The sequence below is a fragment of the Mchenga conophoros genome, linkage group LG13 (genome assembly GCF_057382185.1).
Source record: "Mchenga conophoros isolate Kocher_MC1m ecotype Shallow Benthic linkage group LG13, M_conophoros_male_GT1.1, whole genome shotgun sequence".
NCBI lineage: Eukaryota > Metazoa > Chordata > Actinopteri > Cichliformes > Cichlidae > Mchenga > Mchenga conophoros.
In genome coordinates, this window is record NC_140538.1 from 23306043 (window position 1) to 23325409 (window position 19367).

The 19367-nt window shown below is 39.1% G+C and overlaps 1 protein-coding gene across 1 annotated transcript; it reads left to right on the forward strand.

Annotated features, from left to right (window-relative positions):
* Nucleotides 1-279: 279 nt before the first annotated feature.
* On the forward strand, nt 280-19044 carry LOC146561313 (opsin-5-like). Its single transcript, XM_085297300.1, has 8 exons — nt 280-763; nt 1589-1675; nt 13972-14188; nt 14797-15002; nt 16810-16909; nt 17790-17894; nt 17980-18203; nt 18375-19044. Exons 1-8 carry the CDS (start codon nt 689-691, stop codon nt 18831-18833), a joined length of 1473 nt encoding a protein of 490 aa, XP_085153426.1. The 5' UTR covers nt 280-688; the 3' UTR covers nt 18834-19044.
* The last annotated feature ends 323 nt before the right edge of the window (nt 19045-19367 follow it).

The following is a 19367-nucleotide window of genomic DNA, read 5'->3' on the forward strand; positions in this document are numbered from 1 at the left end:
ATTATCTCAGTTGTTCTCCTGGCTGAAGTTTGGTCCTTTTACAGCATCCTGCCATGCGATTACATTTGTTCCTGACCACCGAAAACACTCACGTTAACTTTTATCGAGTGGAAAAAAAGTTAGCTTGTTCATATTATGCTAGCATAGCTGTGTCGCTAGCGGTCACGTAGCACATCATTATATACCAGCTAGCCAAACTTCAGTAACCCTACAAACGTCACTGCTGTTTCGTTTTCTGTCTTCATTTATGCTGGAAGTGATAACAGAGCTGTACGTTTTAATTTGTTTCCAAAACCCCGCAGTCAGGACATGCTATATTGTATTTAGATAGAAGCTAGCGAGCTAACTTCCTGCTAACTTCTAACTCCGTTAAATGTCATAAATTCCATTTTCATGGATGCCTGGATGTTAAACTCAATTGTTACACCTGGTAGAGCAGAACGCTGATCATTTTATTAAAGATGAAAGACTTTAGACTGTTTTTCCAACTCTCAGTAATGCCATAGTGATCGTTGGATATATGGACCTGCAGCGGAGTTTAGACCCAGACACGGCTAGTGACGTCAGACTGAACAACCGGATTGCTACTCAATCGTAACCAGGGGTGGAGCTTAGTAAATGTGTCAGGTGCCTTTAGAATGTTGTCATAGCATTAATAGCATAAAACATTTTGTAAGATGCTGGCGAGATGCACACACAATTGCCGTGGCTTGCAGTGGATAAAAACAGAGGACAGAAAAGGAAAAAGAGATTATTTTCTAAGGTAAGGACTGCTCAGCAAGTGAGAGATGATAAAGTGGAAACGTAAAGGTGACAAGGCAGTGACGTTAATGTTAAACTTTTCTAAAAGCAGTGTGGACTTGTACTTCTGTTGCTGTTACAAAAGAAAATTGAATTATATATATATTACTTCAGTAAGTTTTTGCTCTGTAGTAGCATATTATCTTACTGGATTTGTAATAATTTTACTGAAGTAAAGAAATGCTCCTGTCACTGATCATGGAGATAAAAGACTGTTCCAGATTGGCATCCCTCCTTATTTATTTTGTCTAACTGGGTTTAGGAGACAATGGCATTGTACATGGGTATTTGTAATTCTTTTGGTGTGGTATAACAAAGCAAGTACTTTCTTACAGCCCATTCTTACACCAACCATGTTTAAACATTTTGCAGCCTGCCTCTAGACAAAGTCAACACCCTATAACAGAGACATGAAAATGTTTGTATCTTAGGATCTGGTGTTGTTTGTTATTTAGCTACAGAAACTATGCATCTATGTGTACATGTGTGTGTGAGTGTGTGTTTGTTTTAATTGTATTTTATGCTTGAAAGCACACTTGAATTTGTGTCATCCATCAGTAAAAAAAACACACACTGGCACTTTAATGCTTCTCTTTCCTGAAAAAAATTGAGACTTGTGCCATTTCAGAGGCTCCTGGAGACTGGGGAAAATTTGTTATTTTACAAAAACATGAAATTTTGAAATATAGAAACCAGGTTGATTGTTGCTAATGTGCCAAAGGCCCTTGAATACTTTTAATTCAAACGAATGTTGTCATAGTATTAACAGAATGAAACATTTTTGTAGGATGCTGGGAAGATGCATACACAATTGCTCTGGATTGCAGTGGAGAAAAACAGAGGACAGAAAAGGAAGAAGAGATTATTTTCTAAGGTAAGGACTGCTCAGAAAGTGACAGATGATAAAGTGGACATGTAAAGCTGACAGTCAGTGTCCACGTTAATGTTAAACTTTTCTAAACACAGTGTGGACCTGTAGATGTGTTGCTGTTCTAAGGTACCTGCTTGCTACTTAGTGTGAAATGCTTTCAACAGAAAAGTAAATAATTAGCTGTTATTCAAACGTTATTTATCACTAATAAATTAGGCCATGGTTAGAGGCTGAGATATGAAAGATATTAAAGGCAAAGAATTCTTGATTACAATTTATGGAAAACATTTGCAAGACAATAGATAGAATTGGCTTTGGTGCAAATTTACAAAAGATTTAAAATGTATATTTGTGTGTGCGTCTGTCTTTGTGTGTCTGTGTGTGTATGAATGAAATTATTCTTGAATTGTTATGATATAGGCATTTAATTCAGTTACCAGATTTCAGATTCAGTTACCGGAGCTGTAAGAGTAACAATAATGGTAAGAGTAGCAGGTGCGTTTGGAACAGCATCAACAGGAGCAGGAGAAGTGGTAGGAGAAGCTGGAGCCATAAAAGTGACAGAAAAAGAAGGAGGACCAGGAGGAGCATGAGCATCAGGACGCACGGTCGAAACAATAGGAGCAGCAGGAACACAAAGAGGAGCAGGAGAAATGACGAGAAGAGTAGGAAAAGCGGCAGAAGTAGCAGGAGCTGCAGGAGCGACAGAAACAGAAGGAGGAGCAGGAGCAGCAGGAAATGTGTCAGGAGCGGCTGGAGATGCAGTAGTACCGATAGGAGCAGCAGGAACACAAGAACAAGCAGGACACATGAGAAGACAGAGCTGCAGGAGGGACACGAAAAGAAGGAGGAGCAGCAGTAATCATTAATAAATACAACATCATATCAAAATAATATGATGTGTTTCTATATCAGTCAGTGTCATTCAGCGTTTTATGTCACTTCAACGTTCAGCACTTTCTGAAAAGATGAAGAAATCTTTTCTCCTTAAAAATATTTCTGGGTCAAGTCAAACATGATTCTTTGTTTAAAGCTTATTGTATAGGTTTATTTTTAAATATTGACCCTTGAACTCTAAATTTTGGTTTGATTTAAAAACTGTTTGTCCCAGCTAAGAAATGTTACAAAAATTATTTTTATTATTATTATTATTATTTTGATCTCAAGCAGACCTTAAAAAAGTCATCCATGGATTCATTACATCATGCTTGGATTATGGTCATTTCCTTATCATGAGCTTCAGCTAAAAGTACGTCTGTCATGGTCTACATGCCTCTAGCGCAGATTTTTTTTGCTTTTCTTTTTTCTTTAATCTTGCTCTCTGTGTCTCTGTTTTGATTTCTCTGGAATGTGTATGCGAGTGCTTAAGTAAGTAAGTAAATTTTATTTATTAAGCGCTTTTCATAGAAAGTCACAAAGTGCTGTACACAAAGATTCAAATAAACAGAATGTTAAGTAACAAAACAGACAATATACGCAATATAAAAGGTTAAATGTAAATTTAAAAAAATTAAAAAGTGCTGATCAACAGAAGACTTGTTTAAACAGAAAAGTTTTTAACTGCTTTTTAAAGGATTCCACAGAGTTAACCAAACGTAGTTGTATTGGTAGACTGTTCCACAGCCTTGGGGCCACAGACTGAAAGGTTCTGTCCACTTTTGTCTTCAGTCGTATACGGGGTACAACCAACAAACTATCTGTGAGTGGAGACAACGAGCAGTGGTGTATTTGTATTTGGCATTGTATAAGCTTGGATAAATAACCTGGGGCCTGGCCATTTAGTGCTCTGTATGTCAAAAAACAAGAATTTTAAAATAAATTCTAAAATCAATTGGGAGTCAATGTAAAGAATATAAAATTGGAGTAATGTGAGCTTGCTTGCTAGAACGAGTTACTAGTCTGGCTCCTGCATTTTGTAAAGCTTGGAGGCAAGAAAGAGATGATTTGTCAAAGCTGGTAACAGAGCACTACAATAATCTAAACGGGATGACACAAATGCATGAACAATTGTTTCCAGTTCACCTAAGGAGACCGTATGTAGCAGTTTAGAAATGTTCCTTAAACGAAAGAAACAGGAACGAGACAAAGATTTTACATGTAAGTCAAGGCCCAGAGAAGAATCAAATGTTACTCCAAGATTTCGAATATTTGACTTAGCAGAAGGACAGTAAGAAGCAAGAACCTGACTGATTTTAGAGTGTAGCTCAGGAGGAGTTATGATCATGGTCTCTGTCTTGTTCGTGTTTAAAACAAGTTAGTTGCTAGAAAGCCAATCAGAAACCTGAGTTAAGCACTGGACTAGGGTGGACAGCCTATCCATCTGATGAGGCTTAACCTCCTAGGACCTGGCGTCCACATATGTGGACATCACATTTTGGGTTATTTAGACCAAAATACTAAACTTTGCTCTACGGGGGCCTGATATCCACTTACGAGGACATTATACTGCCACTGTTCTATCGAAATTTTAAATGAATATCCTCATATGTGGCTCTCATTTTTCTTAGAAACAAAAATTAGGTAAAAAAAAAAAAAGATCTGGTAATTCTTTGTTTTTACATTCATCAGGTCCCAATCGGCCCAAATATCAAAGAGAAATTAAAAATGCATGTAATGGAAGAGTTCGGGTCATAGGAGGTTAAAGGACATATGCAGTTGAATGTCATCAGCATAGAAATGCTAAGAAATGTCACTAAAAGATTGCATAATGCCAGCTAAAGGAAACATGTAAAAAGAAAATAATTATGGACCCAAAACTCTGCCCTTTTCTGTAGAGAGCATTTGAACTGGGTCCAGAGGGCGTCCTAGAACAGAGATTAGGTAGGGTATTTGTGAATCTGTACAAGATTGTGACATGTTCTTTTAAATGACTGGAGCTAATAAATGAACAAGATTCTGTGCTAACTTTATTAGCTGTTCTTGCTCATTGCCTGCTGTGTTTGACATGACGGTACAGTCTGTTTTGTTAAAGAAAGCTGCATTGGGACTTTCAAATAATATACTGAGCTTTAAAATGAATAGTGGTAATAAAAACGCAGAGTAGTTTGGACCCCGGTTTATCACGTCGTCACTTAAAGACCGGATACCCAATGGCCCAGACTGTACCAGGTGTTTTGCATCTGTGCATTGCATTTTTAAGTGACCCACTAAGGACTGTCTGGTATGTTGTCCAGGTGGTCAGGAAAGCACTTTCTTTTAAGTGAGACCAGGTCTCAGAGGTTGAACCCACACATATGGAAATGAGCTGGAGAGAGCTGCTGAAAATCCTCTGTGTTCTGTGCATTTATCTATGTAAATTACTCACATTTATCACCTGTCTGCATGCACCTGATCACTGTGAGCCAAATAAATACCCTTGCTCAGGGATGAGAAATGATCTCATAAGAACACTGAGCTGTTTTTGTATTTTACATGGCTACTCATTGACTACTGCATTGTAACACATTTATTTGACATTCAGCCTGTCTCACCAACTCACTTTGTTTCAGTGCCTTTTGCACAGTTCCCTGTTCTTTCAGCATCTATGGCTGACCCACTTTCTCCAAAGATATCAGTGGAGCTATCAGTGGAATCAATAAACAGACCACAAACTGCATCGACGTTTCCATGATACAACACAGCGGCCTCATTGTTCGAAGGCGCTGACCTGAATTTGCTTCTTGTTTACTAAAGCATACAAGTAAGGTAGAATGAACATTTTTCTTTTTTTCTTTTGAAAACTAATAAATTTAAAAAAAGATTGATTGTATTGTAATTTAAAGGCATATTTCAAGAGAAATATGGTTGCAAGAAAAATCTTCACAAAAAGAAGATGAAGAGGTAATTTCATGACACAGTTCAGTTGTGAAGGTTCAAAAATTTCACAATTATATTAGCAGTTGTAAAATGTTGTTAAATATAGAAGTGGTAAATATTCAGGTGATAGAAAAAGTAACTTCCACGTCAAAGTAACGAGTCACGATTAACATCCCAAATTTTCATGCCTTACTGAGGAACTAAACGCACAAATTTATGTGCCATTTGAACGAGTCAAGAAATTCAATAGGAAGAGATTTGACAGTTCTAAGACATGATGCCACAAGGTATACGTCAAGTTTTTATTAACACTGGAATAAGTGTCTGTATATTTTTGAAGACATTTGAAGGAGTTTTGTTTCAAGCATTGTTTCAAGGTACCAAAATTTCTGAGAAGAAACAGAACCTAAGACAAAGAGATGACTCCAGCACTCCTCAGTGGGATGAAGCCTTCAGAAGAGCATTTCAGCATTGTATAAAGGAAAAACAACACCTGGAGAACATGGTTAAAGAAATGCAACAAATTTATGAAGCCAAGATAGATTCTGTTTTGCCCAAATTCATTGTTTGATGATTTGACATAGAACATATTAATAATTGCTAACATTTAACAGCATTCATAATATTCCACATATGGCTTGAACAGGATGGCTGTCATTACATGGCAGTGACAGACTTCAAATCTGTCCTTTGGGTACCTGAGTGAGTGAGTTGATTCTGCACAATAATGGGAGGGTATAAAAGCGAGTCTGTCAACAGTCTGTCAACAGTTTGCATTTTGTCCAGATGTAAGGAGTGGCAGTCTGATTTTTCATTCTGAAGGGCTTAAACAATTCTGTGTATGTTTCTCTGCTTGTCTGTTTTGCTGTAAATAGTTCTGCTCAACATGATTAAGGCTTTGGCTCAGTTTTCAACTACAACTATATTGTAATTTGTGAAAATTTGTTTTGAATTGTTCGTAGAAACTACAATAGGTCATCCTAATAATTACATAGCTGTTGACAGTAACATTTGAATGTGTACCCAGCTGAAAGAGGAGAAAACTCAAGTGGAGAAGCAGAGAGAAATGAAGAGCATGAAGCTGAATACAAAGACCTGCAGGGCAAACTTTACGAAAAACATCAAGAGATGCAGTGCAAGCTCTAGAACACAGGTGTCGAACTCCAGGCCTCAAAGGCCTTAGGTTTTAGATGTGTCCTTAATCCAACACAGCTGATTTAAATTGCTAAATTACCTCCTCAGCATGCCTTCAAGTTCTCCAGAGGCTTCGCAATGAACTAATCATTTGATTTAGGTGTGTTGACCCAGGGTGATGTCTAAAACCTGCAGGACACTGGCCCTTGAGGCCTGGAGCTCGACACCCCTGCTCTAGAACATGGAGGAAAAAAAACAAAGGGCTTCAAATGATGTTTAATGAAATGCTCCAAAGAAATGCACGACAGAAACAAGACAAGGAAAGACTGGAAGAGACAGAGAGAGATGCAACATCTTCTCTAAGACTTCCAGGGGAAAAATATTGAATTATGAGTATTTTACAAGGAAATAAATGACAAAAACATTGAAATTGAGTACAAGAAAAAAGAACTGGAGGAAATATGCACTGAAATGCAGAGTATAATCCAGGCAATGGTGAGAAAAGATACCCATTTGCAGGGAACTTAGCGCAGTATACAAATACTGAAATGCAAAAGGAGAAGTGACAACAGGAGAAAACCATCAAGACATCCCGTCTGCGCTTCAAGAACTGCAGAGGAGACATCAAGAGTTACTGGCCATCCATGACAATGTACAACAAAAAACACAACGACACGCACAATGAAAAGAAAGTTCAAGAATAAAAATATAAACAATTGCAAGAGAAAAACAAAGAACTTTGAGAAAGTATCAAGAAAAATAAGAAAAACTGAAGAAAAGGTGTAAAAAAAAAAAACTTTAGGTGCAGCATGAAGAGCTTTTCCAAGAGATGTGAAGTATTGTAGTGCAGAACAAAGATCTCCAAGAACTGTGCCTGAAAAAGAAGAAAAAGCACTTCAGGTTTTTCTGGAAGAAAGAATCTGCTGCTGCTTCAGTTCAGCCTTGACAAGACTCCACCCATCTTCCTCCAACAGGGGCAAATGATCCAATAATTCACTGTGCTTCAGAGTCGTATTCAATGTTAATATTGTTTAGAAACATTACTGATGGTACTGAATAACTTAAACTTTATTTTTTTATGACTGTATTAAAATGAGTTGACAGGCAATAGTTCTAGAATAATTCTCCTTTATTTGACAATAAAACTCAAGTAAAGTCCCACTTTAACCATTTGCTTTTATTTTATAAAGAAATATATGTATTTGTTTGGACTAATCCTTTTAAGGGTGCCAAATGAAAAAAGCATGAAAACAGGAATGCGGTCAGTTAGAACAGAATATGTTGTTAGAATATTTTGGTTTGAGTGAAAGTTTAAACAAGTTTAAATTTTAAACTTTGCAGTTGGTGGATAAATGATAATGAGTAGGTGGGGATGATGAAAAATGACCCAAAGTGGATGTTGTTCATTGTAACTGAACTAAAACCACGAAAAACATGATTTGTCTATAAAAGCCTCTACCTGCCATGTGGGTGTCTCTGAAAAAATAGCTTTTTGTTACACATGAATAGTGATTTTGTACACATTCCACATCTGCAAATAAAAGAAAAGGACTGAATTTTTATAGATGTCACTACAAATATGTTTCTTCCTTCTTCTTCTCAGATTCCTCAGTTTCTGTCTTTAGCATTGTCGAGTTTAGACCCTCAGTGGGGGTGTTAAAGTATCCCTAAAAGTACCATTCTCTTCTATTGTTGCACTTTCCCAATTTCTCTGTTGGAGGCTGTACAAGTTACAATAAAATTTGCAAATATTAGTATTGTTCAAATGGTAAGTGGTGTGAATATTCGAGCTTTCACGTATAAATTTGATTATGTGGATTAGAGGAAATTCAAAAATAAATTCCAACCTGTCCACCCAGTTCCTGTTTTTAAAGTCGTTGAAGATGTATCCTGTACAATCATTCTACCCTAGAAAAAGAACTGTTAAATGAAGTTATTAAAAGCCCCACATTACCATGACATTGCCTGTGATGAGTGTATGTAAACTTCGGACCACAACTGCACATGCACCGTTTGGACTTATAATTACGTGGTACTCAATGTAATCACAAGGAAACTAATCTAGCCTTGTGTACACACTAGCTAGCACTAACTAGCTTGGCTATTAGCTTAGTGACACCTAGCACATTGCTAACGACAACAAAAACTGGATTTTTCTTCCTCTGAGTTGCAGAAAACATTTACATTTTTAAAACTGTCTGAAATTTAGTAATTTAAGACTAGAGGTATAAATGTTCTTGCTTAGGAGCTACACTGACGTCCAAGTAAACAGGTCAGTAACAGCTGTCTTATTTAAGCCCAGCCAGGCATGTGTCATATGGGTGATTAGGTGTAGCGAAGCTGTCATCATTAAGCATAACAAGTTTTTGCTCAGGGAGAGGATAATAATGTAGCCCACTAACCTTCTGTCAAACACGGGTCAACTCACTCACCCTGATGAGGCGTTAGGACAGCTGTGGACATTTCTGTTACTAATAAGGTCACGCTTTTTAAAAGGTTTAAAATGTCTGAAACATGTTTACCCCTGTCCCGCACCAGCAGGCACCTATGTGTTGCAACGCATCATGCAAAGGGACAGGTTGGATTCCTTCAAGATGTCAAAGGAGATCACTAATTTTCTTAGTCCCCAGAAGTTTCAAGAAGAGTTCCAGTGTTGGAGCACAGGTAAAGAAGGCTGATGCAAAGAGCTGGCCATTCACATCAGCTACTAGCGCTTCCATGTAAACTTAAATGGAAGCATAAGCCGTCATCTGTCAGATTTAGTCTTGAAAAGCACGTGGCTCTAGGTGACCAGTTGTATTCACATACTTTTAGGACGTAAGGTTTTACAGGATCTAGAGTTTGATTTGTAGGTTGATATTTCCGCATTTATACTTTGGCCAAATATCCCTTTATGTCGAAGGTGATGTGCAGACCGCTTTAGGAAAGGCGAACATTCAGCCCTCAGTGAGACTCTCTTACATAAGTTACCTGCTTACACAAACACACTCAGGAAGAGAAATTGCAAACTAGACCCAGTGCCCAAAAAAATGTTTGCATGTGGTCCAGAGCCAAAGATCTTGAGCCACAAAACCAGTCCACATTGCTTGCTGGTCACAACACAGAGCCTGTGTTCACTTCAAATGCATACTGAACCATTCATCTATTATTTCATATGGGCTTTATATGAAGGTGTTATCCAAAAAAATGGTATTTTAGACAAAAGTGCTGCACTTTTGTCCTGAAAATAAAAAGCTGGCAGATAAGACCAATAATATAAAGTGTTCATTTCCTCTGTGCAATTTCAGACAGCTCAACTGGACAACTTAACACTGTAACACCATGCACTATTTTAGCATAATTATATTTTGAGCAGCAATCTGTGGTTATAGCAGGCTTGGCTGTGGAGTCATGAAACAGTTAGGTGCAGAGGGAACAGTAAAATCAGTCTGGTCTTTGTCTGAGGTGAACTTAGGAACTGTGGTCTCTGTTTACTTCATGAGAGCTTTGCCTCACATACAACGTGTAATATCCACATTTTAATTATAACTTTTTCAAAGCATCTAACTGTAGCATGAAGCTTTAAGTTTATGTCATTGGGTAAAAAGATTCCCCGCGGTGTTTAAACATATTCCTCACTTGTGTGAAATTATATTTGCGCAGAGTGACGAAGCCTTTGAAGCATAGGTGTGAACATGTTGTGGGCAGGCATTCGTGGTTTGTGTTTTTTTTAATGGGACCTATCCCATCCCATCGCCAGTAAGCCAGCTCGATGTTCCTTGAAATGCATATACTATTATATATTGTACATATATTTATTAGTTTCAGATGTAGCCATTCTTGTATTTTGCTTGTTTACATTATTGTATTTTGCACAACTCTGTTGCTTGTGAAGCTCGCACACAAGAATTTCACTCACATGTGCTGTACCAATGTACCTGCACATGTGATGTGACAATAAAAGTGATTTGATTTGATTTGAAGTTTTTTCCCCTATTTTATGTAAAATATAAATGGCTTGGTTCTTATATAGCAGTTTTCTGCTTGAGCACAGCTATCTCACATTCACACAAGCACTGTTCTTATGTCTAAGTGCTTTCTATCTAACATTCACACACATTCATACTCAGTATCTTGCCCAAGGATAATTTGGCATGCAGACTGGAGCAGCCAGCGATCAAACCACCAACCTTCTGATTAGTAGATGATCTGCTCTACTTCCTGAGCCACTGCAGGAAATTTTAAAAGGCTTCAGCCTTGCAGAGATTATTATTCATATTAACGACCCAGCACACAGGGGCATGGAGAGGCAGTAAATAGCTTTACTTCTAATCCATTTATGATAAATTGTAGAATCACCGTCACTACTACCAGCCTTTTTTTTTTTTTTTTTTAGGTTTTATAACTTTGTTTATTGCAAAGTATACTCTTTTCTTTTTTTCTTTTTTTCTTTTTTTTTTTACTACCAGCCTTGCTAGAGGCCACCTTTTGAGAAACCCCCTCGAACAATTTTTATTACAGATTTCCTGTAGATGTGAAAATGTATTTCTACGAATGCCACGCATGGACTAGCAGACGAAAATGACAGGCAAGCCATTTACTTTCATACAATCAGTCCCTGTGTCTGTCGTTCAGTGACAGGGAGGGAAAAAGTACGCACACTTTTTTTCAAGCAGATCCTGTATTGGTTTCTTGACCTGGTGAATGTCCCCAGTGAAGAGAGGCTTTGTGGCCTTCAGACAGCTCTTAGCCTTTAACACACACCTTCATAATAGCATATGTGTCTGTGATTTTCCATTTGGAAAATTGCTTGCTCTGTCTCTGGCTTTGCTTAAGACAGAGCGAGATCGAGAGAAAGATACAGTGACCTACTGTAGGTGCACCGTGATTGCCCAGCTTTGTGAACTCAAACACGTGCCAAGGTATACAGGTGAGCGCTAAGGTAATCTTGTCGTCTTCCTGTAATGTGGCAACACTTAAGCACTGTGCGGTGTATGGTAGGTGCCAGTGCTTTGTGCTTAACTCAGCAAAACCTGTATTTGATTCATGGATTTTTGTCAGAACAGAGCCCACATCTCTGCACAGCAGCTGACAGACCACAAGATGCCAGCTTCACACATTTATCCTCTGTGGACAGATGTGATTGTCTTTAGCTTTGTCCTTGTAGATTGGATGTGGGGTCTTCTTTGTCCTTTGTCCTTTAGCAACAGTTTAATCTCAGGAGCAGCTGCACTAAACAATGACTTTATAACATGCACTCCTAATCATCTTAATTTCACTGTAGGAGGATAGCTTTCCAGCCTGCTGCAGGAAATTGATATCAACAGTGTCATGACTTCATATTATGCGAACAAAAATAGGAACTTTAACATCTAGCAACAGTGTCATTCTGAGTCTCTGGCTGAAGGTATGGTGTGCAAAGACTGCATTCAGTGTTTGCTGCTGGACGGGTGACAGTTGGGGTCAGAGGTTCATTTTCCCCTTTGGCTCCTTCCTTCTCTTGCTCGCTGGCTTTCAGAGGCTGAAAGAAGACGCGGAAGCACAGAGGCATCTGGCATCAGAAGCACAAGCAGCCCTTCCCACCACATCCTGAACTGTGGCAGCCAGAAGAGAGAAACAAGGTGCACACTGTGAACTAAATACAAACTGAGGGGGGGGTGTTCAGGATACCCCTTTGGTGGGTGTGTCACCACAGAGAAGTTCACTGTGAAGAGAAGAAGGAGAGAAGGTGGACGAGGGGAGATGTGCTGCAATTATAAGTTTTCACAGAACAAAACAATGTTAATCAATAACACTGCACCAGCATCTGTTGGTGGAGCTAAATAAAGATCGTGTTTCTGAAGTGCCAGATGTTCTCACTCTGACATCAGAGCACATTTCTCAGTGCACACATTAGCTCAAACAAACTAAATTATGCTTCATATGATATTTCTGGGGTTTAGTGTATGTTTAGATGAATGTCATCTGTGTTTAGACAACGTGTGGTTACTGCAGCAGGTCTAAAGTCATCACCTCCTAAATGGAAGTACAGAAACAGGAACGCAACTCTTGAGAGTAGTTCAGGAGTTGGACTAAAAGTGTAAGCAGATATTTGAATGGTCAAGATGGAAAAGCTGACAAAGCTCAATTTTATTAGTATCCCAGCACTTTTTTTTTTATTATTGTTTTTGGATTGATTTTTGTTACCTCCACAGATGTTCTTAGTAGTGTTTACATGTGTGCGTGTCATTCTGTTAAAATGATGGGCTTGAAATGTTCTGAATTGACCCCTAAAACGTTGTAGGGGTGTAGAGCGTAGTCATGTTAAAACTCCATTAAAATTTGGTTACATCCACCAAGGTCTTCTAGGTTAACTTAATGATTTATTGATCAAAAAATGGCAAAAATCCTTATAACTTTAACTATAATTCGTACAAGTGTGATGTTTGCTGTCAGCATACAGAAAGTACTGCATGAAGACTTCAAGTATCATCACATTTGAGCTCTCATCTTTTCTTCAAGTCAATAGATTGATCTGAAACTCTATTTCAAAGTATGTTTCTTACTGCCATTCGCAACATTTAGGAAATTAGACTTTTGTATGGGGATTCTAAGTATCCAAATATTACATCACATTTGACCTCTGACCTCACTTTTACATTTCATATCTCTTTCTCTTTCAAGTTGACCCCAAAATGTGTTATATCTATGACAAAAGTATTGTCGAGAGAATGAGAATGAGCTGCCTGGTTAGAAATATACTGCAGCATAATATTACAGTTTATAATAAAGTCAAGTTATTCATGTACAGTTATTTAAAAATCAGTATCTATTATCCAGTAGATACACCTACATTATGTTTATGTACTAAATACAATAAAATTTTCTTAAATGTAAATGCTGCCCAAACACTTGATGTTAGGCGCCTGTTAATACTGGATAAGGGTAAATACATTTCTTATTTATATTTTTCAGAACATTATTAATAGTAATATATTGAAATTTTAATACCAATTCTGTGCTATTGCCCAACTGAAAAGCTTCAGTCATTAATTCCTGTTTGACATTCACACAAACCTGCAGGACACAATTCAAAGAAAATGCACAAGATGGCGTTTGAAATTGTTCAGCACCGCTTTGATCTCTGCTGAGGGCTTTAAGATAGCTTTGCTTGAGACGAGACCTTTGTCTTTAAGCTTTACGAAGCCACTCTGAAAATTAGACTATAACCCACTGAACCTTTCCCTGTTGCCTCAAATTTCCACCCAAAACCTCTATCTTCTTAGTTGTTAAGCAGTAGATAGGATTACAGCTGCAGTCATTTGGACAATTAGTAGTGAGGTATTAGTGACTGTGTCTAAGCTGGATTTAAAATGAACTGACCGGTCATCCCTGCTCGTGTGTCACTGCAGTGTCTACTGAAAGCAGAGGAGAGCAGGGATTTTGAAGAGGACAGAAAGAATTCATGCATAGGCATCGAAATTCAGGCCATGGAGCTGACGCTGAAGGCTTTCACTCTGAAGGTGGTGAATATTCCATGGAGGAATAATAACCTGAGCACCCTGCATACAGACCCTCCTCTGTCTGATCAAGGACAGACCATCATTGGAGTCTACCTGTTAGTGCTGGGTAAGTAAACCACCATACGCTAGAATGCAATGTTTATTTTTTGCATTATGTGTATTGTTTGCAGATGAAATATGTTTACTTGGATTGTACGTTATGCTACTGTGTCAGTATTGCTTGATATACTGTATTTCCTACATTCGCATGAAAGAGTCACACATTATTCAAGTGTCAAGAACAAAACCGACTCTTGTTTCCAAAGGCCAGTCCACAGCTGACACCCACAGTTTGGTTTGGACCGTGCCAGCTAAGATAGTCGAGAGATTTTGTGTAACACAGAGTCTGAGATATAAAAAGAAAGGGACCCTGTTGGCTTGTTATCTGACTACAGAGTAAAAGGGTTTAACTCTGAGCTTCACGGGTTATTCACACTATTGGAGTCACTTCAGGATGAGATCCAGAACTAACAGCAATGATACATACGTACATGTTCCTATACTGTATGTAACATATTATCTAATAGTACTATACTACTACATATGATACAATATGATAAAATATAATAAAATAAAACACCATACAATGTCATATGCTACCATAAGATTTAGTATCCTATGCTATGTGGTTAATTAGGTATCCCCTGAATATTCTGTGTGCTTCCCTCCCTGCAGGATGGCTGTCCTGGTTTGGAAACAGTTTAGTGATGTTTGTCCTGTACAGGCAGCGGGCCACACTTCAATCAACCGATTTGCTCACCTTAAACCTCGCAATCTCTGATGCCAGCATTTCAATATTCGGCTACTCCCGGGGAATCCTAGAAATATTCAATATCTTCAAGGATGATGGATATTTGATCACCTGGATCTGGACCTGCCAGGTAAAAGCCAAACTCGAACAAGACTTCAAAATACTGACATTTGGAACAACAAGTCTTATCGCAGGAGCTATGACTGTGCAGAGTCACCAAAAAACCATCCGTGTGCATCTGCTGTCTTTGGCCAGCCCTCAGTTAATAAAGTACATTAAAAGAATCTGTGGAAGTGTAACAGTAAGGTGTATATGCGTGTGGGTGTGTGTACGTGAAAGGGATTATTCTAGTAGACATGTGGGCTGGAGGTTAAATCGTGATAAGATTACCATTGTGGAGGCCTTTCTTCTAGCAGTAGGGCACCTGTCAACAACCAAACAGTGAACGGTTAAGAGCTGCTTTGGTGGCTATTTGTTGAATTTTATACCTACATGCACTTATATTGCAGGATCTTATATTTAACCATTCATTTCTGTGTTTTTCTCTTCCTACAGCCTCAGCTTGAAAAGAAATATTTGTCATACTTTAGCTTGGAATTCATCCAGGATATTTTCTTGCTCGAAGCCAGGCGTGGTAGAAATTGTGATTTCCGTGCTGCAGCGAGTGAAGTCTCTGAGGAGTCATACAAAAACAAGCCGGTGTAACCAGAATATATTTTAGTCTGGAGAACGTAAACTTTAAAAATCTAAGTGAAAGAGATACTGTAACTCAAGCTCTGCTGCTCTTAGGCTTCCCTACAGTCACAGAGATGATCTCATATCTCAGTCATCCAATTTCCGGTGAAAGAGAAATATTGGGAAGGGAAGTACCCCACCTCTCTTATTTCACCTTCCCCCAAGAGAAGTGGGCTAAGGCAGGGAGCCTCAGACGTAAATAAGGGAATCAGGTAAAAAGTGACAGAAATAGTGGAGAAAAAGAATAGAAAGGTGAAGGAGACAGGCATGTGAGAAGCACATTACTGCATGGAGCGTGATGGGACATGAGCGAGCTGCAAGCTGGGCCTCATCCCCGTGTTTCACACTCGGTGGGGCAGGACATTATTAGATATGAAAGAGCCTCTCAGGATCATGTGACATTACAGAAGGAAAGTTCGGAGGAAGAAATGATGCAGCAGTGTAAAAGGTCTATGAAAGTTTACATCACCTTCTTGAGAGCCAAATAAAAGACAGATTAGTTGCACTAAACTGCACTAAACCACTATTTTTATTGCAAAGGGTCCTGAAATTTTATAAGAACTAAAATGAAACATAAGATTAACGCTTAATAAAAACCATACCAATGTTAGTAAGATAGTTTTCTGCCAAATGAGGGTGAAAAAACGTGATGCTTGGAAGTAATAGGATTACATTTAAGGAAGATCAAGAAAGTAATCAGACCTCAACTGATCCCCATCACCTGGAAATGGCACAGCAGGAGCTGGGTGTTACATAGTTGGGGCCAGACTGAAACACAGTAGCATCATTTCCTTTAAGAAGAGCTGTGATTAAAAGATTCCCAAACATTGGGCTGACTGCAACAAAGCTCCATGTGTTGCCATATTTGAGAGTCAAATCAAATTTTCCTGTGATATAAGTTAATTTCTACAAATTAGCAGACGCAGTAAAGATTTTCCATTTTAACATCCTCTTATTGAACCTGTACAGCTTACATCAGAGGAAAGGCTCTGTGTCTGGAGCATATTGACCAAAAGGGAGGAAGAGCTCTTTATCTGAAGCATCTCTATCTGATAAAATCTAAAGCAAACTCGGCAGACAAAGGTCTGACATTAGACAGGCACTGGCTCTCTACCCCGAGGCGTCACTGACCACTCACAGATATTTTGAAGACGTGACATCAGGAACTACCAGTCCATCTTTCTCTCTCTCTTTCCATCCAGGTGGACGGCTTCTTCACGCTGCTCTTCGGCCTCGCGAGCATCAACACCTTGACGGTGATCAGCATCACCAGATACATAAAGGGATGCCATCCAAACAAAGGTTTACAGCTTTAGCCCAGCCTTTTGGCCTTCCTCGCATTCCAGCAGCAGTCTCTTATCTGACAGGAGAGTGTGGTGTTTTTAGTGCTAATGAAAGCTCATTACAGGCTTCAGCTGTGGAAATAACGACCACTCGTCTCCAGCAGTTTCATTTTTATTTCTCAAAGACATTATTAACTTATTTTGAAGTGAGATTTGCTATTTTGGGGGTTGCAACTGATGTTAAAAAATGCCTTAATTATGCTGGAAATTTAGTTGAGCAACTGCTTCTGCTGTCGGCGAGGGATAAAGGATTTTATTGTTTGTGGCTGCTCATGTTAACCTGAGTGTTTTTACATTTGCCGTTAAACTATGGACATTAGTGGTAAATGTGGTGTGGCACCAGCTGCGTTTGCTAAAACCTTCGCTCTTATACTAAATCTAAATCTGAAAAAACCCCACTGCATGTGTTTTTGTGTGCAAATGAGTTAGGAGAATGAAATGTGCAGGTAAACCAGTGCAGATAATACGCAAAATACAGCTCAGTATTAAAATCACTGAAATCCTTGAAAACTGCTCTGCACATATAATATGGGATATTTAAATTAGACGTTTGCTCGTTGCCTGGAAATAGAACAAACTATTATTTTCTTCCCTTGAACACTTTATCAACAGAGGCCCTTTTCAGTCGCAGATGTCAGCAAAGGCTGTTAAAAAAGAAAAGACTTCATTGTTCAACAAAAATTCATAGCAAGTCAAAAATTCTGCATCTAACTTTTTCTGTTGCCAAAATCATGACCTTTAAACTGTTTTTAAACTGCAAACAATCCTGCAGTCAGTTCCACGGTGTGAGAATAGCAGGCTGTACTCATGTTACTTGTCCTTGCTCTGTCTTCTCGCAGCTCATTGTATCAGCATTGACACGATTGCTGTGTCACTAATCTGCATTTGGACTGGAGGGATTTTTTGGTCTGTTGCTCCACTCCTGGGCTGGGGCAGCTACACAGGTCTGTTTTATGCATCGGACTTAATGGTGCTTCATGCAACATGACAACAGAGCCGTGATCTGACCTTGTATCTCGTGTTTCTTAGATCGAGGTTATGGAACTTGTGAAGTGGACTGGTCCAAAGCCAATTACTCCACTATTTACAAGTCCTACATCATATCCATCCTGATCTTCTGCTTTTTCATCCCGGTGATGATCATGCTCTTCTCCTACATCTCCATTATCAACACAGTGAAAACCACGAATGCTATGTCAGCTGACGGTTACCTCACCGCCCGCCAAAGGAAAATGGAGCGGGACGTCACAAGGGTAGGACAAAAGGAAAATAGTCGAGTCTAGTTGTGGAGGGTTTATTGAAAGGCTTGATTAGAAATGTAAAAAGGGACTCTTAAAAGGTCTACTTAAAAGCGCCCGCTCGGTCATAAACCTCCTTTCACGTTACTCAAGTGCTGACAATAGTTTCCTTATGTCTCTTTTCAGATTTCCATTGTAATCTGCACTGCTTTCATCCTGGCCTGGTCACCATATGCAGTGGTGTCTATGTGGTCAGCCTGGGGCTTCCACGTGCCAAGCACAACCAGTATCATCACCCGCCTCTTTGCCAAGTCTGCCAGTTTTTACAACCCGCTCATCTACTTCGGCATGAGCTCCAAATTTCGCAAGGATATTTTGGTACTTCTGCCGTGCGCGCAAGAGCACAGCGAGGTGGTGCACTTGCAAAACATCACGCCAAAAGCCGAGGCCCCGCCCCCGCCTGAATCACTTCCAGGCCAGAAGCTGGAAGTGAAAAGTGCAGCTGCAGAGCTGAACCAATCTGAGCACGACAGTGATTCGGGGGTCAACAGCCCTCCTCAGACTCCTCCGTCTGACCCACAGGTCTTCCACATCGACGTGCCCTCTTACACTGAAACATCAGAGTACTGGTGTGACAGGCTCTGAAGACTGTTTCCATTTCACCTCAACCAATACTTGAATTCTATGGGGAGACTGGGAGTATTTATTTATTTATTTTTTTGTATGTTATGGTCTTATCCATCTTAATAAATTGTATGTGCAACCAGTGTTAATAAATTATTTTAAGTTTCATCCCTGCTGCAAAGAGTATTTATTTCCAGGTCCTGTTAGGAGTGTTTTAACAATCACTCAAACCAAACTGGAACAATGCATGTGTTTTTTTAAAAGGTGCCCAGCTCATGAAATCTGCAGTCAGTAAAATAGCGAGACAAGAGATGCACAACAACATCTGGAAACACTGAAGTGTCCTTAACTCAACCGAAGCAATGTGATGGCACAGTATCCTACTATTTCCCCCGTGTCCCCTGAGGGCATTCATACCCTCAGATCTACCTTATATCCTGCAGTCCACACTCTGTTGAGAAACAGCGTTTTATTTCTCAGTGTGTTTACGCATCACTCACAAGGAAATGGTTTTATTTTAAAGGGGCCGATTCCTTCTCATTTCCAACTCCAAAT

Excerpts from the sequence above, each read along its gene's own strand:
- LOC146561313 (XM_085297300.1), top strand. The coding sequence starts at position 689 with ATGCACACACAATTGCCGTGGCTTGCAGTGGATAAAAACAGAGGACAG. Across the intron at positions 764-1,588 it reads AAAAGAGATTATTTTCTAAG|GATGCTGGGAAGATGCATAC; the intron begins GTAAGGACTGCT and ends ACATTTTTGTAG. Across the intron at positions 18,204-18,374 it reads TGGAGCGGGACGTCACAAGG|ATTTCCATTGTAATCTGCAC; the intron begins GTAGGACAAAAG and ends GTCTCTTTTCAG.